Here is a 27520-nt window from a genome sequence, read left to right as displayed (position 1 = left end):
TGCAAGAATTCAGAGGTGGTGGGTTTGAGGTATTTGGTGAAAGTGAGAATCTTAGGGAGGGTTATGATGGGTGTTGCAGTGCAGAAGGGGTATGACCAGGATTAAGATAATTATATGGAATGTGAGCGGGCTGGGTCACAACAAGAAGAGAATGACCGCGGGGAATGACTGAATCGTTGGAAGATACAGGTGGCATTCTTACAAGAAACACACCAGAGGTGGATGACATACAGACGAAGTGGGGTGGGACGGTGTTTGGATCAGATTATTCTGCATATGCAAGGGGTTGCTTACATGGATAGCAAAAGGGGAAAAATACGGATAGATAGGAGACTTACAGACACCGACGGTCAGACATTTGCGCTGGTGGGCAGGCTAGCTGGGAGAGTTATATGCCTGGGGAACTCTTACACCCCTAATGAGGACCCTAGCACATATTTTAGGTCAGTGGTGACATTGGTGAGGGGGGCGATAGGAGTGAGTACTTCCTTTGGGGCAGGCTTTCAATTGATTGTTGGATCCGACACGGGACCGCTTGTTGACAATAGCATCCCTGAAACAACAATCGTCTAAGGCCTTGAATGACGTGATTACTGACTTGCTAGAATTATGGGGGAAAGTCATGGAGAGAGGGAAGTTCTTTCTTTCTATTCTTACTCCCATGCTTCCCATTCCAGATTAGACTATATCGTTGTGGGTAGGGAGAATTTCACCTGGTTTTCAGACACAGAATACTCAGGGAGGATCATTTCTAACCGTGCCCGTTAGCAACCACTTTAACATGGACTAAATCGAAACCAGCTATTTCATTATGGAAATTAAGAGCTGCAGCTCTTTCGTACTTGGCATTCAGGGGGACGATCCGGGAAGAGATAGCCGATTGTTTTGACAGAAATGTGGGCTCAATATGGGATGTTGGGCTGATATGGGAGGCAATGGGGAGAGCATGGATGGGACGGGTCAGATTATATTTGGGTATAGGGACTCCCCACTTGCAGGAATGGTGAGTGACCTCTACAATGTAGCTCTATGGCACTCACACACAGTCAGAGTGGAGAAGAAGCAACCAGTGGTGGAAGTTAAGATCGAGTAAAGGGGCAAACATGTTTTTAAATGTTATCGATGATTTCTTTGATGGTTTTAGATGCAACTGGAAAATGCTATGTTGGTTTCCAAATGTCTGCGCAAACTAATAGATACATTTAAACAAAAACGAAGAAAGATGTGAACGAGCAGAGATCCAGACTTGTCCCATAGGATGTGTGGTGTGAGCTGTGTGATGTGACGCATCCTTACTCTTAAATCTTGCACCTCAACATCAGTGGCACGTGGCACCATGGGAATCCTGTGGTATGTTCACATTTAATGGTGCGCCTTCTGTTAATGGGACTCGATTATCCTCTTTCTTGTTTATTTATGTCTTTCATGGCACAAACCTCCAGGGCTTCATTCCTGGTGCTGTACAGGAGCATTAACAGCAGATTCAGAGCAGCAGGTTGGGGTGCAGCTACTGCACTCATTAATGAAAGATAATAGTTTATTGATTTGGTTTCTTAAGCAGATCATGATGTTTCTGTTCCTTAACTCATTTGGTTCATTCACAAATGCAATATTGAAATGATTCAGTTTAAAGTACATAGAAACATCGACTGTCTCTTCGCTGTCCTTGTCATTTTCGGCCAATCATCATTCTGTAAACACAGTCTATCACCCTGTCCCTTAAACTTTCGGGCACATTGAAGTCATGATTCAGTGTTCCATTTTTTATCTTGGCTCCTAGAAACACTTGTGTACAGGCGCGTTATAAATACCATATCATATCATATATTTGATTCTATCTTCGCTACTCTGTGCTGAAATACGCCACCCTAGTCATCCATACTGGATCACTGAATTGGCTTTGATCCTTGATTCAAACAGCGCTCAATCTGCTTGCTTTCTTATTATATGAAGTCTTTCGATGCTAGCGTATGTGGGGGGAAAGAAGTAAACTTCAATAGCTTATATATAATATACATAGAGAGATATACTTTTATTTTATGTTGATATGTGGTTTTACAGCTTTGTTGATTTATGCATTTTTTATCTGTTCTGTTTCTTTTTGGTTTCTTTTTGTAAAGATTTTCTTTTGATTTGAAAACCAAAACACATTTTTAAAAAAAGATATACATTTAACCTTTCGTTTTTTCATAGATTAACCACGCCTCGACTGGTCTACCAGCTGATATTTCTGGTGTGAACATAGCACTCAGCGGTTCCTACGTGATCGTGACCACAGACTTCGGCCTCGAGCTTCAGTTTAATGGCGATCATGAGCTGTTTGTGAGGGTTAAGGAATACTACAAAGGGGCCTTGTGCGGACTGTGTGGGACCTACACAGACACCCAGGTGGACGACTTCCTGACCCCAGGTGGAGTGGTGGTCCAAGACTTCAATGAGTTTGGAAACAGCTGGCGGGTCCCTGACGACGAATGGCCGTGAGTAATCCTTTCATTTACGGAGGAAAGCAAATGGTACATAGACAAGGTACTTGGATTATAGCCCAAGACCAAATTCCAACCTGCACATATTCTATTAAAAACATAGTTTCCAGAATATTTTTCTTCTGTATTTTTAATATTTCCAATCGTTTTTTTGTTTTATATTTCTGTATTTCAGTGATCCAGACCATGCCAAACTTGATTTTCTTCTTGCAAGTAGCGAATTTGTTTGAGAAACTAACACATTTATCGACTTGCAGGAAAGATGATTTTGGAGTCAATTCTGCGGCGAGTAGAGATTAGCGTACAGGGAATTGCTTCTTGATAGGTTATTTTAACAACATTGCTGCTTATTGAAAATCAGTTTGTTTGAGGCGCAGATTGGTCGACTTTCTGTATTAAACTTTTCACATTTTACTGAAGAATGCCTTCTTTTGCAATTAACGGATTCGTTTGTAGGAAGGCATACTCATTTGTGTTTAGAAAGTTGATGTATTTGTGTAAGGCATGGGTTTGCTTTTTCCTTTTTGCCCGGGCGAGTACTGTCAGTGTTATAGAGTGAGTCACTATTTGATGGTGAAGCGGATTTTGGACAAAACAACACCCTATTCCCTTTTGCGTAAATTAAACTCAGCCACCCCTATTGGTAGTATAGGTCACTAAACCTAAACAGTACACACGCAAAGTGCACCATATTTGAAGCCCACTCCTGCGTTTTCTTTCGATGGCATAGATTTTGACCTGATGAAGGGACCTGTGAGGTCGGAAAAGCATACCTTGTTTTACCAGTATTAGGTGCCTCCGAGTAAAGTATACCACGCAGATGTTTGTGTTCGTTAGTTGATGTTGGTACAGGTTATACTTATATAATACAACATGAAAGTAATAAATGTCTTTGCCCTCCCTTTTGACGCCTTTCCTTGTGCATTTTTACAAAAGACCACCTGTCTGTTTCTCTTCCATTAGTTGCTGGCCCACTGCTCCTCCGCCCATCGTGTGCTCACCTGCATTGCAGCAAGTGTCTGAAGATCAGTGCAAAATCTTGACTTCATGGACCGGCCCCTTCAAACCCTGCCATTCGCTAATTCCACCTCAGTCATACTTCGAGAGCTGCATCTACGACCTGTGCGCCAACGCAGGAAACTCCGTGCAACTGTGCCGCGCCCTGGATTCCTACGCCGCTGCTTGCCAGGCTGCAGGAGTGCCTCTGCGAGACTGGAAGGAGGGGACCGTCTGTGGTAAATTATTCAGACTTCATTAAAATGCCTGCATGCATGCATATCAATAGGTACACCGGGCAAGAGGCACGCAAACAAATGCAAAAGGAACAAGCACAGAGAATGAACCTTTTTCATTTGGGCTAGTTTTATAAATGTGGAAGTCACCCTATTCCCAAAGGTGACCTGCGCATTTCAGTGTGGCTGAATAGCAGCACAATAGTTGTGATGTCCAACCCCCTTGCATACATTAGTGTTGGGAATAAATTGCCGGTCTAATGTATTACAAGCTCCATGTACCCACATGGCTGCTGGCATCGCTTTTCACAGTCAAGCATGTGATTGTTCGTCACTGCGAAAGGTCAAAAAAAGAAAAAAACATGACTTTTCCTGTTTGTGGGATAGAAATGCAGGGGGCATCAGGGGTTCATACCGCTGCTTTTCCACTTTGCAAAAAATGCAGTAGTAATCAATTTACTGACCACTTCAGGATGAAGGACTGAGACAGCTTTGGCCCGGATTCAAACAGGTTACTTTAGATTGCACACAGATCCCTCAGGCGAGGTCAGCTCAGGTAAAGTGGCTTTATCTAACACATTTCTGCTGTCTTGCTGGCCTCTCTGTGAGTGGCTTTGCAGGAAAAAGAATGGGGAGGTGGGGTTGTGGGCAGAGAGCCCTGGAAGTGGAGACCTGGTAGTCAGAAGTGGCGGTAGGCAGGCCGTGCGGCTTGACTCCAGCAGCCTGTTAGGTTCCTTCCTCTAATTCCTCTCTTGTCAGCTTTGTGCTGCGTACGGCCGCTTGGCTGCGTTGCTGGTGCTGGTGGCGGCTTGCCTCTTCATGGCTCACCTTCTTGTGGGGAAGTATGGGGGTACTTTGACCCTGTGGAGCTGTACCCTCACCTCCCACCTGACATCCTAGGCACTTCGAGCAGCTGTGATTGCTGGCAGCGGCAGTCAGGTGTATTATCGCAGAGGAGCGCTGACTGGGATCCGCTGGGGACAGCAGGGCATGTCCTGGCATGATAAGAGTCCTGTTACCTTGACTGCTATCTGGGTGATAATTCCTCCCTCGGAGAGGCTCGCCTTTGTCTGTTTTCTGCTTGTGTGCCTAATTATACTGTATCCTAACATGAGCATTAGGATGGCAGCTTACAAGAAGTCTGTGGCCAATCCTATACCCAAACAATCCCTGTGGGGCACAGCAGATACCATGGCCCTATCCCAATCACTAATAGGGATCGGGTACTGGAGGTCGCAGCTCTCAGTGAGCACAGGAGATTGAGAGTGCTGAGTAAGCAGAGTAAATCCTCCGCTACAAAAATGGACTTATCTGAAGATCCTGCCTTCACGCATAAAGCTCCAAGCCCAATACAGGCTTTAGACAGTCCTTCTCTGAAAAAAGACCATACTATACAAGTACCCCCGATAAATCTACAAAAAAATGGCCCTATGGTCCAGCAGATGTCACTTTTGCCCACAGAGGTCCCACTTGTGGCAATAATGGAGATACCCTTAATCACACAATCCCCTGTTCATCAAGAGAGAGCTATGTCAATCTCTCCTCAATCGGACGCCCATAGGCCTCTCCATTGGTCCTCCCCAGTGGTCGGAGCCTATGGTTAACATTGCTAAAGACCCTTTTGATCTCTACCTATTGGCAGAAGCTCTGAATAACTGGGCATCGAGCCTACGGCCACTTAATGTCAACACCACCTCCCAGACGCATGGATCTACTTGGACAGGCGTCTTGCCACAGCCCTCTTTTGTAAATGTTGCCTGTCAAGCAGTTATACAAAGGGAAACAATAGATAAAGGGACTCAAACCGATTGGGGCAGCATGGACTCACTGATTCCGATTGGGGCAGTCGAGGATTGTAAAGGAAAGGTCCCTATTGCTAGATGGACCACGGGCAATTTCTCCCTTGACGCCACGACGTGAGTTAATCACTGTACACAAAGAGGTTATTCAGCCCATAAGCTTGAGATCAAAATTGAAGAGAGCACTCTCTCGGAACTTACAACTGAAAAATTCACAAATGCCAAAAATAAAGGATGTGAATATATATGATTTTGCAATGGATCAAAGAAACTTTATTGTAAATAATGCTCAGAAAATTGAAGGAGAAGAATCTAAAGAGGCCTTGTGCAACAAGGTTTTAGCATGGTTACGTCAGAGAACAGGTCCAGGGGTGGTTAGACGCTTGGACTTAATCATCACTCGCAGGATTGACCACAGCAATTGGTGCTCGCAACCTAACAGAGACTGTATCCGAGTCGGTTGTGGGGCTAGCAACCTACCTACTTTTCTTAAACGTTGTAAATACCTGCCCAAAGGTGCTACGAAGTGCAATTTGATCCTTTAATTGTTATTGTTCTTCATTGGAATTTCTCTCTTGTGCATTTCCTCTCATAGTTATTTGGCTATTTGATGAATATTTTACAGTTGTCTTGTTGGAAAGTCTGATGTCATTATCACAGCGATGGGCGTGTGCCCAATATGGAATTTTTGTTCTATGTTATGCACCTGATTATGTATTATTGTTTGTTTGTATTCTGTCTGCGCCATCACACCTATGGGTTTATTGTGCGCATTATAAATGTATTAAAGTAAAAAAATTTGTGGGATAACGGGAGAGGCAGATGAAAAGCCTGTTGTGTGGATGAGTGCAGGTTGGAAATACCCGGATCCTGTGCGCGGGTACGTTTCTGTAGGATTGGGGGTATGTTATCTAGGTGGGATACCCCAAGACCTAAGAAAAGAAAGGTTATTGTTACCTCAAAAACATTCAGGTGGTATTGGCTAGGCTTGTAGCACCTTCAGTGTAATGAAAGGTGCTACGTTTTTTAGAGAGTAGTAGGTATGTAGGGGAGAGGGGATATAGAAGAGATGGGGGAATGGGTAGCTGAGGCTATAAGACGTTGGACGCCCTCTGGAAGTAAGGTAGTATGCACTACCCTGCAGAGTGAAACTGGCATTTTGTTATGTGTTTGCAGTACAAGGATGAGCGGGGACCAACTGTCTCGCTCAGCCCTCACACGTCTACAAACTGAAACACAACGCAATCATAAAGGTAAAACAAGGACAGATAAGAGATATACCTCCTTCTCCTTTTGTATTAATGCAGGCCAAGAGCAGGCTATACCCCCTAAGAGGGGTATGAAGGTGAACCAGTAGTGACCCAAACAACACAGTTTCACAGTCCACATTAAAAGGAATGTCCGATCAAGGTTCCATAAAATGTACACCCTTTAATAAAATACACCATCTGCAAGTAGAATGGAAATTGATTAATATACAAAACCCACCCCAAAGGAAAGAACAGAAGAGAGGCTACATACTGGAGAAAGTAGCACTCTGTGCATAGTTCCAGGGGTGGTAGTTAAGGTACTACCATAAATAGGATATGAAGCAAACAACTGGAGTTATCATGACCTAACCAGTCGCTAGGGCCGAAGTGGACAATTCGGGCAGTTCAGTGTCACAGTACATGGATTCAGTTCTTGGTGGGCTGGTGCGTCCGACACGGGTTCGAACGTTGACGCAATATGATCAGGCTCAGTCGGGCATTTGGGATCAGTGAGGCCCGGGCAGAAAGCCAGTGACGAGCAGGGTTAAATGTGGGTGCTCAGTGCGGTCAAACGGCGGCAGTAGAAGCGGTCCGAAGAATGATTCGCTGTTGGCCAGGCCAAGTTAGCTTTAGCCGCTGGATGAGGTTGGTGAGTGACGCTCGAGCAGTTCGAGTCGGTGGGCAACGGTTGTCGAAGTTATGATCGAGGATGCGTCGTGGTACAATGAATGAGGTGGCAGTTCTCGGTTTAGCTGGGCCGAGCCATGATTGAAACCCCCGGTTAGAGTTGGTGAGTGACCCTCCAGAGTTTTGGTTCTGGGTCAGCGTTGAGCAGACGCTTCAGACCTAGAAGATTATGTGCTTTGCTAGGACACAATACAGTGTCGAGCTGGTTTAGATGCAGTGCAACGGTTGGGCTGATTGAAGGAATGCAGACACCAGCACCAGTGCCTTTCCTATTGTTCAGGATGTGAGGTACACAGAGTGACCAGTTTGGTGCGGTAGAAAAGAGAGCTTTGGCTGGTCTGCCCCTCCTGCTGCTGTGAGGCCTTTGCAAAGAACTCGAGGACAGGATACTCCAGTTCAGGATTTGCTCTTCTGGCTCAGAAGATCTGTTGCAGATTGCTTGGTCCTTGTCCACAGCACTGGTCACTCCTGATGTGCCCTGGCAGTGGGTCGGAGACAGATCTTCCTTCTGTCTTGGACGGCTCGTTCTTCACCTCAGGCTGAAGATTTTGGACAGCGCGACTGCCCTAAAGGAATTTCAGGTCAGAATGTTCAGAACGTCTATTCGGCCTTAAAGGATCCTCGAGGAATTGAGGGAATTCTGCTGAAGGGATGTGAGACTCCTTATTTAAAGGGCACAAGTCCTCAGGTGATTGGTCTAAAGCTAGTCTGCTTTAGGGGACCAATCCCTGCTCCTGGCTGGACTGGGCTTTGCCCTGTTGATCTTGCAACCAATGTGCTTTTCTCCAGATGAAGTAGAGGAGAGAGGAAAGGGAAAGAGAGATAGCGCGAAACAATATGGTGGAAGGCTTATTCCAGTGTCCAGAGCACTCCTGTCTATCCTACTCCTGCCCCTATCCCTTTTACTGACAATAAAGACCTTTGGATATGCAGCACCCTGGTGGGACGCTTCGCCTCCTGAATGGATGTGCTCCTTTGATACCTGGGCCCAGGACAGCTGCCTGTTGTGTGGTTGTCTCTGGGGGAGGGTGTTACCGGCCCTCTGAAAGAGAATCAAAGAGAGCCTGGGAGCTCGGGTTTCCAGTCCTGCCGTGTGGCAGTATGAGCCCGTCTGACCCGAATAAACATTCACTTCCACAGCAGAGCTGACTCACAGGACCAAAAACAGGTGCAATATCAATTTGGATGTAGCGGCCATGAGTATAGGTATCACCATGCACTATGCCCAAACTGAGGCATAGCTTTTATTTAGAGTTTACCCTGCCACCAGCATGGGCTACTCATGATCATCATAGTTTTGGGTACAGAGGGGCATATCTTGAATACCGCCTCTGCACCACAGGGACTTGGATGTCTCTGCGGCTGTCAGGTGTGCATCTGTGACCTCTGGACCTATTCAGTGCCAAGAGCTATGACTCAGGTTGCTAATGCAGCTGGTCACTGATACATACTTTGGGGCTCATTAACAGTTTGGCGGGGCTGAAATAAAGTGGAGGACATTCCGATTAACTCCATTGCCACAATAAAGATTTGACGGTATTACCTGTAGTGGTATTACCGAAGGGTAATACCGCCGATTTTTAGAGGTAAAAGTGAAGGAGTTACCTCCAGCTTTAAGCTACTCCACTTTATCTCCAATAATCAGTGTTATTACCATCCTGAAATACAGCCGCAGGTAATACTGGCAAAAATCCCCAATGGAGTCCTATTGACTATAAATGGGGATTCACACCGCCAAACCACCCCTTCTAATGTGGTGATATTTCCACCTGAACAAGTGGCGATATTGGTAATTCCGTTTGCCGGTATTCCAGCGGATGTACCGCCAGAATACTGACAAACTTGTAATGAGCACCTATTCTTTTTGGCATGGGGTTTATAATGGGGTAATCTGATCGGCAGATCACGCTTTCAGAGATGGAATTACCTGCATCATTTTATTATTCAATTAAAAAAATAAAAATAATAGACAGGGCTTTCACACACTTGCTGGATGGCAATCCATCACAGGTGCCTTATATGGAGTGCGGGTGAGTCACGTAGGTTCATAGATGTAAGGGTTCTGGTGCTAGTCTTCTGTCTGGCTTTGTTGACTGGACCAGGGTTTAGCTGATTTCTCACGGTTAAGTGATCCACTTATTTATGGAGGTGTCTGGGTGGACAGTTCCAGAGTTTAGTAGCTTGAGGGGGAGAAAGGTATCCTTCCTGCCATGGTTGGTGCTGTTCCTAATGATTCCTCGCTGGACCCCAGAGTTCTGGAAGGTGTGTAATGGGAGCATTTCCTTGCGATACATTTTGGGCCCTTAACTTAATGAGCTATCTTACATCCATGATACTGTCAATACTCTAATGAACAGGAAAGAGGAGATACTTGGGAATATTATTTGGATGGAACATCAGCTATTCTTGTTGTGAATATTGGGAAACCGTCAATAAACATCCCAGATTATAGAGGGAATGTTGTGGAAATGGGTAGCGTATTTTAAGGAGATCTTGCAAAGAAATGAGAGAAGACACCAGCAACCTTTGCAGACAGTGTCTTCTGTACTCCAGTAGCATGTATTCTGGGATATGCAATGCTGTGTGTGGTTCTCTGTCCTCTGGGCGCAATTTATGCTGGGACATGTCCTGTTTGAAGGGCTGCATCTCTGAACTGACGCTGGGGCAATTTGCGGTATGTGGTTCTGTTTGATCATGTGAATTAAATGAGGTGTGCATTCTTGTATTTATAAAATGCTAGCGTGAGATAGGGTGCATGCATTCTGGGAAACATAGTCCACTGGGGCCTATGCCCCAGGTTAGTGTGAGTTGTGAGAAACCAATGGGTGTCTCACCGACTAGTCCCTTGGGATCTGCCATCCAGGTGGCTGGGGGATGGCCATCGCCATTGGATCCAGACCCCGGGGGTGGACCAGTGCGGGAGGATCACCTGGAGGGGGGGGCAGGTCCCTGGGGAGTGGGAGTGGGTCACCCGGAGGAGAGACGCGGTGTCCCTACACCAATTTCCATCTAGAACACCCTCATTCTATATAGTATCTAAGAACCATATCTCCCCCACCTGCTTTTTCTACACACACTCTGCTGCACGGACAAAGCGCTTCAGAGAAAGACAGACTCACACACAACCAGTCCGTTGGAAATGTCCCAATATCACGGTCAGGCAGAGACAGGCACTTGGGCCTCATCACGAGTTGGCCGGTAACGCCGGCAGTAATACCGCCGGTGCTATTAGCCCTACCGCCAACCCCCCTGGCACTATTAGCACCGGATCACGGGTTTGGCAGAACGGGTAGTGCCAATTCCCCATTGGGCCCATTCGGGAATTCCTCATTCCCCATTGGACCAATTGGGAAAATTCACGCTATCACCGCCAGCGGATTCCCCGCCGGTGGTAATAGTGCCGAAAATCGGCAAATTTTCAGCGGATGTCCCCCCAGCTCAGAGATGGGGGGAAATCCGCCAAGGCCATGATCTGGCAGACCCTTAAATGCGGCTGTAATAGCGCTACCACCATATTTAAGGGTTACCGCCAAACTCGTGAAGAGGCCCTTAATCTTGATGACTCGCACCTGAATCCTGTTCCCTTTCCCCACTGGGATACAAGGCAAAGCCTGAGAGCAAGGCGAGAAATGCGAGCAGAACCAGCAAAGCGGTAGGATAACATATCCTGTGAAATTGGAGCAACTATGGAAGCAGGGTAGAAGGGGCCAAGAGGTGAGAGAAGGGTCGTGGTCCAGCCAGCTCCATAGTGAAGGTCACGCAGACTTTTCAAAGGAAACCTCAAAGCTAATGAACAAGGTGAAGGCGGGCCCTCCTTCGGGTGAACGACAGAGTTGGGCCATGCTGTGCCGATAGTCTTGGCTTCAAGGACACGCTGGACGAATGGTATTGAGTTCTACCGGTGAGTGAATATGAGACCGGCTGGCGTTATCGAGTGAAAGATACCAAAGCATTTGATGAGATTTGCAGGGTTTTGTGAAACAGCGATCGAAAGTACTCTGTAACCAGAACGATGAATGCAGAAGCTGCATGTGTCATAGAAACCCATGAGGGAAGTCTGCAACATTGCGAATGTGTTCATGACTGAACTATGATAAGAATAACGGAGTGGTCCGGTAATAGAATATTACGTTCTTGAAAGGCTCCGCACCCAGAGTGAAACTGTTAGATCGAAAGTAAGATAATTGGAAAGACTGCGAATACTAGAAGGCCTTAGGAGAGGCCAACCAAAGTAAAAGCTGTTGTTATCCGACCTCAACCTTAGCCCAGATCCCAGATATCGCTCATGTTATGATGACCCACTGCCTTATCTGATTTCTGTTTGTTCATGATGCATATCTATTCCGCCCCAGAGGTCACTACTGCCTGCTAGTCATTACAAGTTGTTGTCTCATTTTAGCTTATATTCTAGATATTGCTCAGCCCATATCATGCTGACCTATTGCCTTATCTAATGTCTGGTTGCTCATGATGCATGTCTATCCTGCCCTAGAGCTCAATATTGCCTGCTAGCCAATATAAATTGTTGTTATCCCATTTAAACTTAGTCTAGTTCCAGATATTGCTTATGTCATGTTGGCCTACTGCCTCATTTCGATTTTTGGTTGCTCATGATGCATGTCTATCCTGCCCCAGAGGTCAATATTGCTGGTCAGCACCCCACTCCTAGACTATCTCCAAGTGCCACCTATGTGCATCCCAACAATCCCCACTCATAGCCCAAGAGCCTAATCCCGCATCGGCCCAAATCCAAGTATCTCTCCTAAGCGCCAGACTATCTACCCTCCATGAAAACACGTGCTATAACCACTTAGCATGTCTCCCCTGTTCATCAACCTGTCTCCCTGCCTCCTGCTCCTCCTAAATAATATAGCACTGCTCAGCATGTCTTTTCAACATCCGACCACTATGTATTCGACCATACCTAATAATAAATCGACTAGTAGCCCACCTTTAATTATAAATGACTCACTTCCAGTGCCACCTACCAGCGCCCCTTGCCACACTATAGACAGGAACTCAAGGCTCAGAGCCAGACTAGCTAAAATCTAGGAGCCACTCTCCCGTTCAACGCCCACCGCACAGAGACTAAGATCCACGACTACCAGCCTAAACACCCCTAAACCTAAATCACCTCAGAATCACCACAATAAACCTCCACACTATCCCACTAACTAGAGCAATACCAAAATTACACAGGAATCTACTCCCACCACAACCTCAACAACTACAGTGAGCCCCCAAATTAAGGGAGCCCTGATCAACGCTAGATCACTAGTAGCTCATGCAACAGAAATTGCAGACTTGATTCTTAAAGAAGACCTTGACCTCCTTGCTATCACAGAGACGTGGCTTCATCCAGCAGCAGGCCCTATGCTCATGCTTGCAGTCCCAGAAAATGATTCTATCCTGAGACAAGACCGACCCAACTCTAGAGGAGGAGGTGTTGCCATTATTCACAAATGCAGTCTTACTATGAGATTAGCTACCACCATCAATGTCTCCTCTTGCGAATTACTCTCAGTCAAAGTTCCCATTACTAATGCCCAAACCCTCAACATCCATGTGATCTATCACCCTCCCGGCCCAATAGGCACATTTGATGAGGATTTTAATACTATCTTATCCACCAACCTTAAAAACTCCACTCAAGTACTCACCCTCGGAGACTTTAACATGGGTTTTAATGACCCTGAAGACCAACCTGCCATCACTACGTTCAATACCCTTACTGAACTAGGATTCACCCAAAGAAGTATGAAACCTACCCATGACAAAGGTAGAATACTCGACTGGGTGGCTGACTATAATTGTCTAGCTAACATTACCGACATCTCACCACTTGCCTGGACTGACCACAACCTGGTATTGTTCTCGCTCTCCACCACTAGACCTCTATCCATGCCGACTAGTAGGGCTCCACCCACACTCACGAGAACTAAAAAGAGCATCACTGTGGAGAGACTCATCCCGAACTTACTCCCTACACTCAACACACTCCCCGACAACTTGGATCCTGAGACTCTGGTTGAGGAATATAATAAAATTATGTCTACCTCCCTGGACTTAATCGCCCCTCTCAAACTCAGATCAAGCAAGCCCAAAATGCATCTGAACAAATGGTATACACCATTCCTTAAAAACCTAAGACAGCAAAAAAGAAACTGTGAGGCTACATGGAAACAAGTCCCATCAGTAGCCAATAAAATCAAACTCACTAAACTAGCGGTCCTGTACAAAAAAGAAATCTTCCTAGCAAAACATACCTCCTTCGACTCTCGTATTTCAGAGGGATGCCAAGAGAGAGAGAGGGGAGCGAATCCTGCATTGTGATGAAGTTGCAAAGGCAAGTGTGAACCCGATGGAGGGATGCCAAGAGAGAGAGAGAGGGGAGCAAATACTGCATTGTTATAAAGTTGCAAAGGCAAGTGTGAACCCGACGGAGGGATGTCAAGAGAGAGAGAGAGAGGAGAGCAAATCCCGCATTATGATAACATTGCAAAGGCAAGTGTGAACCCGACGGAGGGATGCCAAGAGAGAGAGAGAGAGGGAAGTGAATCCCGCATTATAATAACGTTGCAAAGGCAAGTGTGAACCCGACGGAGGGATGCCATGAGAGAGAGAGAGGGGAGCGAATCCCGCCTTGTGATAAAGTTGCAAAGGCAAGTGTGAACCCGACGGAGGGATGCCAAGAGAGAGAGAGGGGAGCAAATATTGCATTGTTATAAAGTTGCAAAGGCAAGTGTGAACCCGACGGAGGGATGTCAAGAGAGAGAGAGAGGAGAGCAAATCCCGCATTATGATAACATTGCAAAGGCAAGTGTGAACCCGACGGAGGGATGCCAAGAGAGAGAGAGAGAGGGAAGTGAATCCCGCATTATAATAACGTTGCAAAGGCAAGTGTGAACCCGACGGAGGGATGCCATGAGAGAGAGAGAGGGGAGCAAATCCCGCCTTGTAATAAATATGCAAAGGCAAGTGTGAACCCGACGGAGGGATGCCAAGAGAGAGAGAGGGGAGCAAATACTGCATTGTTATAAAGTTGCAAAGGCAAGTGTGCACCCGACGGAGGGATGTCAATAGAGAGAGAGGGGAGCAAATACTGCATTGTGATAAAGTTGCAAAGGCAAGTGTGAACCCGACGGAGGGATGCAATGAGAGAGAGAGAGGGGAGCGAATCCCGCCTTGTAATAAAGTTGCAAAGGCAAGTGTGAACCCGACGGAGGGATGCCAAGAGAGAGAGAGAGGGGAGCAAATCCCGCCTTGTAATAAAGTTGCAAAGGCAACTGTGAACCCGACGGAGGGATGCCAAGAGAGAGAGAGAGGGGAGCAAATACTGCATTGTTATAAAGTTGCAAAGGCAAGTGTGAACCCGACGGAGGGATGTCAAGAGAGAGAGCGGGGAGCAAATACTGCATTGTTATAAAGTTGCAAAGGCAAGTGTGAACCCGACGGAGGGATGTCAAGAGAGAGAGAGGGGAGCAAATACTGCATTGTTATAAAGTTGCAAAGGCAAGTGTGAACCCGACGGAGGGATGCCAAGAGAGAGAGAGGGGAGCGAATCCTGCATTGTGATAAAGTTGCAAAGGCAAGTGTAAACCCGATGGAAGGATGCCAAGAGAGATAGAGAGGGGAGAAAATACTGCATTGTGATAACATTGCAAAGGCAAGTGTGAACCCGATGGAGGGATGCCAAGAGAGAGAGAGAGGGAAGTGAATCCTGCATTGTGATAAAGTTGCAAAGGCAAGTGTGAACCCGATGGAGGGGTGCCGAGAGAGAGGGGAGCAAATCCCGCCTTGTAATAAAGTTGCAAAGGCAAGTGTGAACCCGATGGAGGGATGCCAAGAGAGAGAGAGAGAGGGGAGAGAATCCTGCATTGTGATAAAGTTGCAAAGGCAAGTGTGAACCCGATGGAGGGATGCCACGAGAGAGAGAGAGGGGAGCAAATCCCGCCTTGTAATAAAGTTGCAAAGGCAAGTGTGAACCAGATGGAGGGATGCCAAGAGAGAGAGAGAGAGGGGAGAGAATCCTGCATTGTAATAAAGTTGCAAAGGCAAGTGTGAACCCGATGGAGGGATGCCAAGAGAGAGAGAGGGGAGAGAATCCTGCATTGTGATAAAGTTGCAAAGGCAAGTGTGAACCCGACAGAGAGATGTCAAGTGAAAGCTAAGGGGAGCGAATCCCGTATTTTGTTAAAGTGACTGAACAGTGGTGTAAAGACGAAGGTGAACCAAACGAAGGGGGTATCACGAGGAAGCTTGGGAAAGTTTTGTGACGCCAAGCAAAAGACATTGATTCAAGGGATCCAGTCTTTTCTGAAGAAACGGCTTCCTGGTGCCTATAGACTCAAGGGGTGCTCAGAGTCATGACACTGTTCCGCCTTGTCCCGTGATGCAACGTGGGGAAGGGCGTGCACTAGTCCAGCAGTCCTGAACTACCGAAACCCCTTTGGACATTTCAGTTTGTACTAAACTCTCTTGTTATACATATCATTGTCCCACACTCTTTTGTTATATAGAGTAAGTATTTGGCAATAGGTTTTTTAGTATAGGCAATATTGTTTTGACACAGCACCACTAGGACAGCGTTTTCTTTCTTTTGATGGTTGTAGCTTGCTCCCATCTTAGATTTAGGCTTAGATTAGGCGTTTTTCTCATTCTTAAACTGTTTAATAAACACCCTTGGAATATACACCTTGGGCCTCATTACGACCCAGGCGGTAAGTTACCGCCTGGGCCGTGACTTTACCACCATGGAGTAAACTACGTTTACGCCATGGTGGTTGGCGGACTTACCGCCCCATTCCGAGTTTGGCGGGGCGGTAAGTCCCCAATCCCCATTTACCCTTCCCCATTCCCATTTTTGCCCCATAGGGCATAATGGGAGTGGGGAAGGCGTTAATTACGCCACCGTAAATTACGGTGGCGTAATTAACTCCATGGTCCCTTAGCGCCATGGATCTTAACACCTGCTAAAAGCAGGTGTTAAATCCGCCATGGCGCTAAGGGACCTCGTACTCAGGCGGTAAGGGTCGGCGCTGTTTACGGCGCCGTAAACCCCTTACCGCCTGAGTTGTAATGAGGCCCCTTGTGTCTGTTGTGCTTCGGATAACCATGCCTTCCTTACAGAGTGCAATGTGGTGCATGTATTCTTCCGGGCCTTTCTGAGGCATTAGATAGTGTTTTCTAGGACCGAAGTCTGCAACCTTCGGCTCTCAAGATGGTTTGAACTACAACTCCCATCATCCCTAGCAAGCATAGTAAATGGATCACCCTAGTGAGCAAAGTCAATTGTGAGGAGTCATGCAAGTCATAGTCAAAACATCTGGACAGCTGCAGTTTGCAGATACCTGTTCTAGAACGCGTGTGAACATCTGCACTGAAAGGCTAGACTGCACTCTCAGAAATGTATTCCTGTGGGTTCTGTGTACTTTGGGAAGGAGTACAAACGCTGGCATGTTTTTGGAGTAATTAGGTCGTTTTTTACCAAACGTGGCTTTGTATGTGAGTGCATGTCTGCAAGTTGAGCCATATCTAACATACAAGACTGTATTTGACAAATGAGCTGCACCTGGTCACATGATTTCTTTACCTGGCACACAAGGCTGGGCCCGGCAGAGATGGACTGCAGATGAGTGTACTTTGTGGCACCTGTGCCACTGAGGGTGCACCTGCCGCGGCATGGCACTACCTCATGGTATCATACCAGGCTGCATGCACCCTTGCATATGGCATCATCTTCTGAAGGTAGGCATCTGCTGCTGGACACACTATGGCTGTAGATGCACCTATGCCAATGCAAGCGGCATTACATAAAGCCAGACCTATTGGACTTATCAGTGCTTGCTTGTTTGGTTTTTAATAATTGGCCAAATCGGTGGGCTTTTGCTCCCTTTGTACCATTGATTCATACACCTCACAGGATGCCTTCTTCATTACAGAGCAATACATTAGTAGCACTGGGATTGGTGCCACTCTTCGTGGCGGCTGGTCCATTTGGCATCAGCCTATCAGGGGCCTACATTTCCCAGCATGGATCTCTACTCCCAGAGGAGATGCAGCCTCTCTGCTGCACCAGATACACACCCCACTCGTGACTCCATTTATTTAACTCGATTTTAAGTTTTGTTTATAATTATGAAGACCTAGTATTACATTACTGTGTCTTCATCCTTATGCTTTTGCATCGGTGCATTTGTGGCTGTGCATTTACAAGGGATTTGCTCATTTTTCAGGGAACAAGCCACACTGATGTAAATAAAGGATAGGGTGCCATAGAGAAAATAACAAGGAAGGAGGTTGCGGGGGCTTGCCACCCATTCAGAAAACAATCCTAATTCATACATGCAAATACACTGATGCAAATAAATGGATGCAAATGCACATATGTAAATGCACAACTGCAAATGCACTGATGCAAATGCGTAAAGTTGGACAGACCTAAGGCCATGGAACCATTATTCCTGAGGCCTCTAAAACCTCTACTATCATTTGGATGCATACTTACACCCTGAATTGGATGAGTGGGGTGGTGGTGGGTGCTGCGCACTTGCCCTAATTTCCAGCAACCTCATTATGAAACTTTGGACACAGCCACCGCAGTGAAATGGTTTGCGCCTAAACTAAATCATGCCCTTTGCCAAGTAACCAATCAGAATAGACAGAAAAGACCTTCTGTGAAGAACCTCATTTTACCAAGCCTACTGAGCACTGTGCCTTACCCCATCTTCCTTTCCTCTCCTTGCCTCAGAAGCTCACTGTCTCTAGAGCTCTGATTCTCTCTAGGCTGGACTAATGCAACCGTCTCTTTCGAAATCTGTGTGATTGACAGCCTGGATGTGTGAATGGGGAAAACTGCATAAAAAGCAGGTTTCTGGGTCTGGAAAAGCAGAGTCGCCACTGGAACGAAAGAACCGAAGAGGAGCTGACAGAAGAGGACCCCTACAACGACTCAACCGCACAGTGAAGCACTGCTGCAGGTCCGAATCTTCATACTCCAACGACAGGGAAGATCTTCAAGGAATCTTCTCCCCTTGAGCTGGTGGGAACAACCAGTTTACCAAACTGCTCGTCAGGCCTCGCTTCTCTGGTCGAATTTGCTGTACAGAGCTACAGTGAACCGGATAGCCAGGAGGACCGGACCCTGCTTGCGTTTTAAGGAGCGCACCTTTTATTCGTTGCTTTGCTCTGCTGCTGGTTTCTTCCCTGAGCAGTGCAGGACCTTCTAGTCTTCCTACTTTGTGTCACTCCGACAGTCACTTCAGGAACCGTGAGTCTGCAGGACGTGCAAGGAACGTCCGCCTCAGCTACAGGCTTCTTCTTCATCTAAGGTACTGTTCAAATCCGGTTGTTCGTTTCGTCCAGCCGCGGTGAAAGTGTGTGAAACCTTTTGCCAATCCGAGGGCTTGTCCTTCTCCACTCTTTAAACTAACTTTTTGTCTGACCAACTTCGTTCTGAACTCTTGGCAAAAACTTAACTGCAAACTACCCTGAACTGTGTGATCTTGAGCAAAGACTCTGTTCCATTGACTTTGGGCCCGGTCCCTTGAATCTGACTGTAGATCCTTTTTCTAGATTGCTCTTCTTACTCACCTGTTGGTGTTGTTAATTTCTTGCCTAACTTTGTCTTTCCCTTCTTTTAAGTTGCAGGAGTGCCATTTTGCTCACACTTCATTTTGAGCCTAATTTGTCCAGAATCTATTGGGTGTGGTGTAGTGTATTAGTTACGTGATTTTTCAACTGCTTTACTTTAGTGAAATGTTTTACAACTGATGTGTAAATAAATGTATATTCTTTTACTCAGAAACCTTGAGTCAGTGTTTGTTTGAATCATAGTAATTGCTGTCCTTTGTGTAACTATTGATACTGCTCACTTACTCTTGAGATAAGTCTGGCTGCTCAGCCATTGCTACCACTTTACTGTGTAGTACAGGCTTGTACCAAAGGTGAAATTGTGCTGTCACTTGTAGTCTTAATTATGTGTGGTGTTCCCAAAGGGTACTACATATAATTCTGCCAAACAGTGTTGGGCCCTCACCCGTGAAACCCGGTGGGAGGCCGGCTGGCTGGCAAACTTCGTCAGCATGTGGAAGACCATCTCCACCGACAGTTGGGTGCTGGATGCTCTCGCACACGGACATAACCTGGAATTTCAATGGAAGTGTCCCCTAATACCACCTGTGGCCCGGCAGAAAAACCACATCCCTAAGCTGCTGCTGGAGGTGCGGGCCATGCTAAAGAAAGGCGCGATAGAGCTCGTCCAAAAGCGTCTCTGTGGCTCCGGAGTGTACTCAAGATACTTCCTCGTGAAGAAGAAGACCGGGGCCTGGAAGCCTATCCTCGACCTCCGGGGACTAAACAAGTACACCAAGTCCCAAAAATTCCAGATGGTCACTCTTCAGCATGTGCTTGGACAGCTCGAAGAGGGAGAATTTCTGTCATCGCTGGACTTGGAGGATGCATACTTCCACATCCCAATTAACAAGGGACACTGCAAGTTTCTGCGCTTTGTAGTTCAGGGGAAGCATTACGAATTCAAGGCTCTCCCCTTCGGATTTAAGTCGGCACCAAGGGTCTTCACCAAGTGCCTGGTGCGGGTGGCAGCGCAGCTGTGGCTGCAAGGGATGCATGTCTACCCTTACTTGGACAACTGGCTCATCCGGGCCAGCTCGAGGGACATCATTGTCAAACACACTGCGAGGACCGTCCGCCTGCTGGTGGATCTGGGGTTCTCGGTGAACTATGCAAAGTCCTACTTGACTCCGTTGCCGCAGGACGTGTTGTTTCTGGGATCCCGACTCAACGCTGTGTTCTGCCTGGCGTCACCATCAGAGGAGAGGATAGAGGCCATCTTGGGCAAGGATCAACGGTTCTTGGCACTAAAGGTCGCCACAGTGAGGACCATTAAGTCTCTGCTCGTCATGATGTCATCATGCATTTATCTCATCCGGCTATGCAGGTTATGAATGTGCCCACTGCAGGAGTTCCTAGAACACCGTTGGATACAAGTGTCGGGAAGCTTCCAGGATAAGATCACCCTCGACGAGAGCTTCTGTCGAGCGATAAGTTGGTGGGGAGTGCACGCTCATCTGTCCGGAGGCGTGGATTTCCAGACCCCTATGCACCAGGAAATGGTCACGACGGACGACTCCCTGGACGGATGGGGAGCTCACACCAGAAGTCTTCACGCCAGAGGCCTGTGGCTGCCGGAGGAGAAGACGCTGCACATCAATGTGCTGGAGCTGCAGGCAGTGTTTTGGGCCCTCAAGTCCTTTCTTCCGTCCCTCAAGGCAAGGTGGTGAGGGTCTTCACAGACAATACCACCACAATGTTTTACATCAGAAAGCAGGGGGGCACCAGATCCCGGCACTCTTTAAAGAGTTGCAGGACCTATGGCACTGGGCCGTCACCCAGGGGATGTTCCTCATTCTGTTTCATCTGGCAGGAGTAAAGAATACTGTCGTCGACTCTCTCAGCAGGGAGGGACGCTCTTGCCACGAGTGGGAACTTCGACAGGACCAAGTGGACCACCTGTTCCGCAGATGGGGCATTCCCCAGATTGATCTATTTGCGACAGCGACAAACACCAAGTTCCGGAGGTTCACCAGCAGGTTTCCCCAGCCGGGGAGCATGGAGGACGCATTCTCATTCCCCTGGGATGGCCTGTTTCTGTATGCGTTCCCTTCTGTGCCGTTGCTTCTGCAACTCGGACGGTCCCGTTGCAGGGTGATCCTCGTCGCACCAGCGTGGCAGAGGCAGATCTGGTACCCGTACCTTCTCAGCATGTCAGCGCCCCCTCCAGTCAATCTTCTGGTGGTCGCAGATCTTCTTGCCAGGGGAGGAGGCGCAATTCTGCACCACGACCCAAGATCGCTGAACCTGAAGTCCTTTCTTCTGCAGCGTTAGAGTTTGGGGGTTATGATCTCCCGGTGGACTGCAAGAACATGCTTGCCAAAGCCAGAGCATTGTCTACTCTAAAATGCTACGGACATAAATGAAAGAGGTTCGCCTTTTGGTGCTGTGAACAGAAGATCGACCCTCTATGAGTCATGGCTCCGCAGGTGCTTCCATATTTGCTGTCATTGGCCAAAGCAGGACTGGCCCATGCCTTCATCAAAGTTCCTCTGGCGGCTATCTCCCGCTACATCAGATCTCTGGGACGGTCGTCATTGTGGTCACACCGTCTGGTTAAGGAATTCGTCAAAGGACTATTACGTTCATTTCCACCGGTGAAGGCTCCAGACCCAGAGGGGGAACTCAATGTGGTGCTGACTAGGCTCATGGGCCCTCTATTTGAACCTATGCAGACAGTTCCACTGAAGTTCTTGTCGTGGAAGACAGCGTTCCTCATGGCCATCACCTCTGCACAACGGGTGGGTGAGATTCAGGCCCTGTCCTGTAAGCCACCTTACTTGACTTTTCACTACACAAGGGTGGTGCTCAGGACGCACCCCTCCTTCATGCCCAAGGTGCCGTTGGACTTTCATCTAAACAAGCCCTTGGTGTTACCTGTGTTTTTTCTGACGCCTTTGTCGCTGGCTCAAAGCACTTTGCACTTGCTAGATGTGGCTATAGCGCTGGAATTCTACGTGGACCGCACAAAGAGTTTTCAGAAGACGTCACAACTTTTTGTGAACTTTGGCCCTGTGAACTATGGGAAGACCCTATCCAAGGCTTCTATTTCCAGTTGGCTTTTTGGCTGCATCACCCATTACCACCGGTTGGCAAATCGACCGTTGCTTGGCCATCCGAGAGCCCATTCGACCAGAGTGATCACTGGACATCTGCAGGGCTGCTACGTGGAGGTCGACGCACACCTTCACAAAATGTACTGCATCGACAGGGATTCCAGGGAGGAGTCTAGAGTCAGCCAAGCAGTGCTTTGCAACCTGTTCGCTTGAAGGTGGGCCTGGTGAGGAGGTAAGAGATGCTTAATGTTGAGCCTTGCCACCTCCCGTAGTTGTGCATGTGTGTACTGCTATGTATTCTTTATTCATGAGCATGTGAATCCATGCCAGACCGATGCTGGAGAAGGAACAAGTTACTTACCTGTAACTGTTGTTCTCCAGCATGGGTCCGGCATGGAATCACATGCGAACACTCCCGCCTGCCCCTCTGTGGCTCTTCTCTCGGTCCTACTGCCACTTTACGTGCTACCAAATCTGAAGATGGCTGCCAGAGGAGGGGCTTAGGTAGAGGGCAGTCATTGGCTGGGGCAGTATGACCCAGAGCTCAGTGAATGGTTTTTAGGAGAAAGACAGTTCACAAATGAAACTGAAACAGATTTTTTCTTTACGGAGGCTTTCCAGCTTGATGACGGGGAATATTCATGAGCATGTGAATCCATGCCAGACCCATGCTGGAGAACAACAGTTACAGGTAAGTAACTTGTTCCTTCATTGGCTTTTGGTTTTTCGGTGCAATCAATGGGTCTGATTCCAAGTCTACACCTACCATTTCCGCTGCCTGATAAAAATGGTGGTTTGGAAGGTTTTCCAGTGCAATGTCAGAGTTTAAGATTCATTCAAAACCATCCACGTATTTGCAGGGTATAGTTTGCCTCCCTGTGTGAGCGAGAGAGCATGCACAGACGTGGATCCTGATTAAGGGGCTGTGGGTGGTGTTAACAACCTGCAACTGCACTGAAACTATTGTCTTGTTTTTAATACAGATCCATCTACTCCAGCCACCAGTTCGAGTCCAGCCACCCGCATCACCACCACAACAACTTCAACAGTGACACCTACTCCAGTCCTTGAATCAGGTGATTATTGGGTGTGAGAGTGACCCACTTTAACTTTCATCGTCCTTCATGAGAACCCCCTCATATCCTCTCCTTCCTGATGTTTTCATTAGCCAGACACTCTCTCCTGCTCATTCGAAAGACCTCCCTTCCTCTGTCTTTAGTCACATTCTTTCAGTGAACCTTTTATCCTATTCTTACTCAGCTTCTCTAATTTACATGTGTCTCTATGGTCCAGTTAAAATGGCCTTGTCTTCAGTTTGGCCCGAGAGCTTTGGATGAAAATCAGGTGTCCACAGACTTAGAAGTCAGGCTTTGTTTATCCCTCTGGCATGTTTGGGGGGAAGCGCCTGTCATCCTTTGTTCAATTATATGGGTTCGACTGAGTTGTAATCCTGCTACATTGAGCAATACTCCAAGTATGGTGCATAGCAGCTCTGCCATTACCGGCTACCCTGAAGCCCTTCCCGGGGCTTTGAATGCTAACAACGACTTTAGCAAATCAGGAAAGATGCCTGGGGTAGCCTGGGCTCTGCCGGCAGATCATACTGTGTCATTCTGTCTGACATAGTGTCATCCTCCCAAACTGTTAGCTAAAATAAACCCAGCTTTGATTTCTCCCCCTCAGAGGTAGACTGACCACGACAGAGGCAACATTTTACACATTCTCCTAGAATTGGTAAGTGCTCCCCGATGTTGGTCACGTGCACCACTTTTAGAAAATAGGACCTTCCACTTCATTGGCGTTTGGTTGTTCGGTGCAATCAATGGGCCTGATTGCAAGTCTGAACTTACCATTTCCACCGCCTGATATCCCGGCAATACTGGGATATTACAGACAGCGGAACTGCCGGTAAATCCCCATTCCATGGAGTTTCATAGCACCCCCATGGGGGTATGTGCCGGAATTCTCTGCACTGGCAATACCGTTGCCGAGAATATCGGCTGTTGTATGCCGGTGTGGACCTGAGTTAGCTCCAGCTCTTGGCTGGAGGTGAGTCTGGTAACCTCTACCGGCGTACTTGTACTCTGCTGGTGTGTAAACTGCTGGTATATGTTAATACCAGCACTTTTTTTACCGGACCGGCAGGGTCATAATGAGGCTTAATGATGCTACAATCGGCTTTGCTTGAAGATGTCACAGCAAATTTTCATAGCAAGGTACAAACACATTAGTCCTAGTGATTCTTCTGCCAGATTGTCGTCCCTTGCCAGGCAAGTGTCCTGAAAAAAAAGACAGACTATGTGCAGTAGACAAGCATGGGGAGGTCTAACCTTCAAATCCTACCTAAATGCCTGAGTTTCACATATTACTTGATATCAGCGGTAAGCACTCGCCAAGCACTTCCTAGTCCCATAGAAATGTAAACTAAGGTACCGGAGGAAGACGTGATTTTGATCACAAAATGTGGTAGAGTGGGAAAGTCATTGTTAGCATTGAATCCCCCCCCCTAGTTTCAGAGTCAGCAATGCATCCATGAGACTTTGTCTCCTCCAGAGAGTAGACACTCAAGAATATTAACATGTGTCGTGTACATAGGTGAAGGGGGAACACTACCTGTGGATGAGTAGGTCTACATCTTGATGTTGCAACCAAGAGTAGTACTTGCTGGACACAGTCTCTCAGGAGATGTCACCGCAACACCCTCTACTTCATTGAAAAACAGTGGTTCTTCCACATGAGTGATATCAGTCTAGATATCACACTCCTACTTGCATATCTGCATAGGAAGCGGCAGTGGGGCGATTGAGTGTTAACAGTACCTGTAAAATCAGGGGCGGGCCTGAAGTCACTGTGCCATCTGTGTGTCATGAGTGGGCGTGGCCATACACATGATGAACATGAACTTGTGTTCCCTTATCTTCTGCCATATTGTCTGTTTCTCCGTTTCTATAGAATCCGAAGTCTGTAAGTGATGCAAAAATGGAACCTGAAAGATAATATTATGGACAATGCATGACAAAGTTAGAAAACACCCTCATAAAACTCAAGTTGACAAAGCAACCGACACATACCAAAGACAGTGTTCCCTTAATTGAGCAAGGAGGGGCCTATTCTCAGGAACTTCTTCAACCTGGATTCCCCACATGACCAAATCTTTCCCTTATAACCCACCCGCTGCCTTGATAATCCACTCCTTTCCTCAAAGCATGTCATGTGGCCGGTAGCCATTTCATGCCGCTCTACTCTTTTCGTACAAGGTCAAATCGATGATGTAAACGCCATTGACTTTATTTTACAATTACACTAATATACATCCAAACACGGGCATATAAGAAAATACGTTTTTGATTATAGCATTATAACTTTTGGGGCAATTAGGAATTATTTTCTTTGAATTAAACAACTTTATTATTTTCCTCCATAGCTGAGGTGCACACCACAGTACACAGCATTAGCTTACATTTTAATATTAAAAACGACCTTTCTGCAATTATGAAATGATTTTAAACATTATTTGATAATTATTTAAATAGTTTAAAATACTCTAGATTTTTCCAGCCAGCCTTGTTTATTCCACTCTGTTTTCTTCCAGTAAACATGTTATCACATGTATTTCTTCATGTTAAATTGCAAGTTTCTTTACTTCAAAATGGCCGACGGTGCTTATGATAATAATCAGTGCATTCCTGATTCCTGTTTAAGCTGCACCAATGAGCAAGAACTAACAGTGTGAACTTTCCCTTGTGGCTCAGATTCCTGTGTGGCTGAGGGAGACCCCCACTACTACACCTTTGATGACCAAGCCCACCATTTCATGGGGAACTGCACTTACACCTTATCCAGACTGTGTGACGTCAACAGCTCCCTCCCCTACTTCAACGTCGAGGCAGCCAATGAGCACCGAGGCGGGAACACGCACGTTTCGTACGTCAAATACGTGCACGTGGATGTGTATGGATACCGGGTCACCCTGGGGGAGGACAGACAGGTGAAGGTAGGTGCTGGTCAGGTCTCTTCCCACTCTATGCACAGATGTCCATCCCAACTGCCTGGGTGTTGACTTTGCTCTTTCCAAAATATATGAAGATAATGAAGACCAAATGAGGAGTGTTTGCAGTGGCACAAACCAATCCCTTAAGTACTGTACATAAGTGGGCGTTTCCGTGTAAGTGAGAATTATACGCAAGTCCGTACACTTTGTTGGGCTTAATATTTGTTTTTATCGCATCACTGTAACTATTTCATATTATCTGCTCTTCTTCTGTTTGAATTGTTTGTATGTGTTTTTGAATTTTTTATTTTATATCAGGCAACTGACCAAGGCAAAGAAAAATGTTCTTTATGCTTATTGCATCTCAGGGTACATTCTACTTCTGTTTTACACAACCAGTTGTTGTCCTTAGAAGAATGAAGCACTAAGTTGGCACTGGCAGGATTCTAACTTGCAAAATGCAGCGCTTAACCTGTGAGCCATCCACTCAGACAGAAATAGATTTGTACTTTACCACAGAAGACGTTCAAATCGAAATTATGGTTCAGAAATAAGAAACGTAAACTGATGATATTGTTATAAGACGTACAAAAAAAATCGACATTTCGCACAGCATGAAAACAAGCATCATTGTTTCAAACAATAGAAATTTGGAAATCAATTTGCAGGTTTTGCAGGCAAATCTCTAATCTAAATGTCTTCAGTACTTTTCAAAATACTACATCAGGAGTGTATACAAGGTTTGTTCCGTTTTTGAAACACCATGCAACAGATTAACATCAAAGTCAAATACAAGAAATTAGAATAAAAATAATATTTTCATGCATTGACACAGTCTCAGTAATGCAGGACAAAATAAGCATAGGCTCTCCAGTAGCAACACCTGCGGTCACACCAAGCAGCAAGGTGAGCTAGCCAGTAAAGACAAGCCAGACTTAAATAATCACTTCATCATATGTACTTAATGCTGTGTAAAAACTCTAGAAAAGTGAACATAGAAAAAAGTTCCAAACACAAAGTTTAAGGTTTGCTCTTTTATTATTAGGGAAAGTATTGAGATCAGGCCTGGCATCGGGTAGCAAGGGAGTGCTTTGCAGTTCACCCAGCCTCAGGTATGGGGGCGACTGGATGGGTTATGGAGCTAGGTTTTTGCGATGAGCCATCCCTTGAAGAGGAGGGTCTTGAGCTCCTTCCGGAAATGTAGAAACGAGGAGGTGAGTCGAATGTTGATAATGTTCACCAGTTGCTAGATGTACGGTCCCAAAAATGGGATATAGCCGAGGATCAGGAGAATCCGTGATTGCCGCGTACAAACATGGCCGATTTATTGGGGGTCAGCTAAATTGCCCGATTGTGTCCCAGTATCATCGCTGTCATGTGTAAACCCCAGA

General features: G+C 46.6%; 1 protein-coding gene across 2 annotated transcripts in view; it reads left to right on the top strand.

The window, feature by feature from the left end:
- LOC138491110 (uncharacterized) overlaps positions 1 to 27520 on the top strand; it is a 578562-nt gene that overhangs the window by 364975 nt on the left and 186067 nt on the right. For both annotated transcript variants that reach the window (XM_069617434.1, XM_069617433.1), the window contains exons 70-73: positions 2194 to 2477; positions 3447 to 3718; positions 23122 to 23214; positions 25891 to 26132. In XM_069617434.1, coding sequence (XP_069473535.1) covers positions 2194 to 2477; positions 3447 to 3718; positions 23122 to 23214; positions 25891 to 26132 — 891 coding nt within the window. The remainder of the gene's footprint in view (positions 1 to 2193; positions 2478 to 3446; positions 3719 to 23121; positions 23215 to 25890; positions 26133 to 27520) is intronic.

This window comes from Ambystoma mexicanum, chromosome 10, assembly GCF_040938575.1.
Source record: "Ambystoma mexicanum isolate Mex_15411 chromosome 10, UKY_AmexF1_1, whole genome shotgun sequence".
Lineage (NCBI taxonomy): Eukaryota > Metazoa > Chordata > Amphibia > Caudata > Ambystomatidae > Ambystoma > Ambystoma mexicanum.
This window is presented reverse-complemented; position numbering and strand designations above follow the sequence as displayed.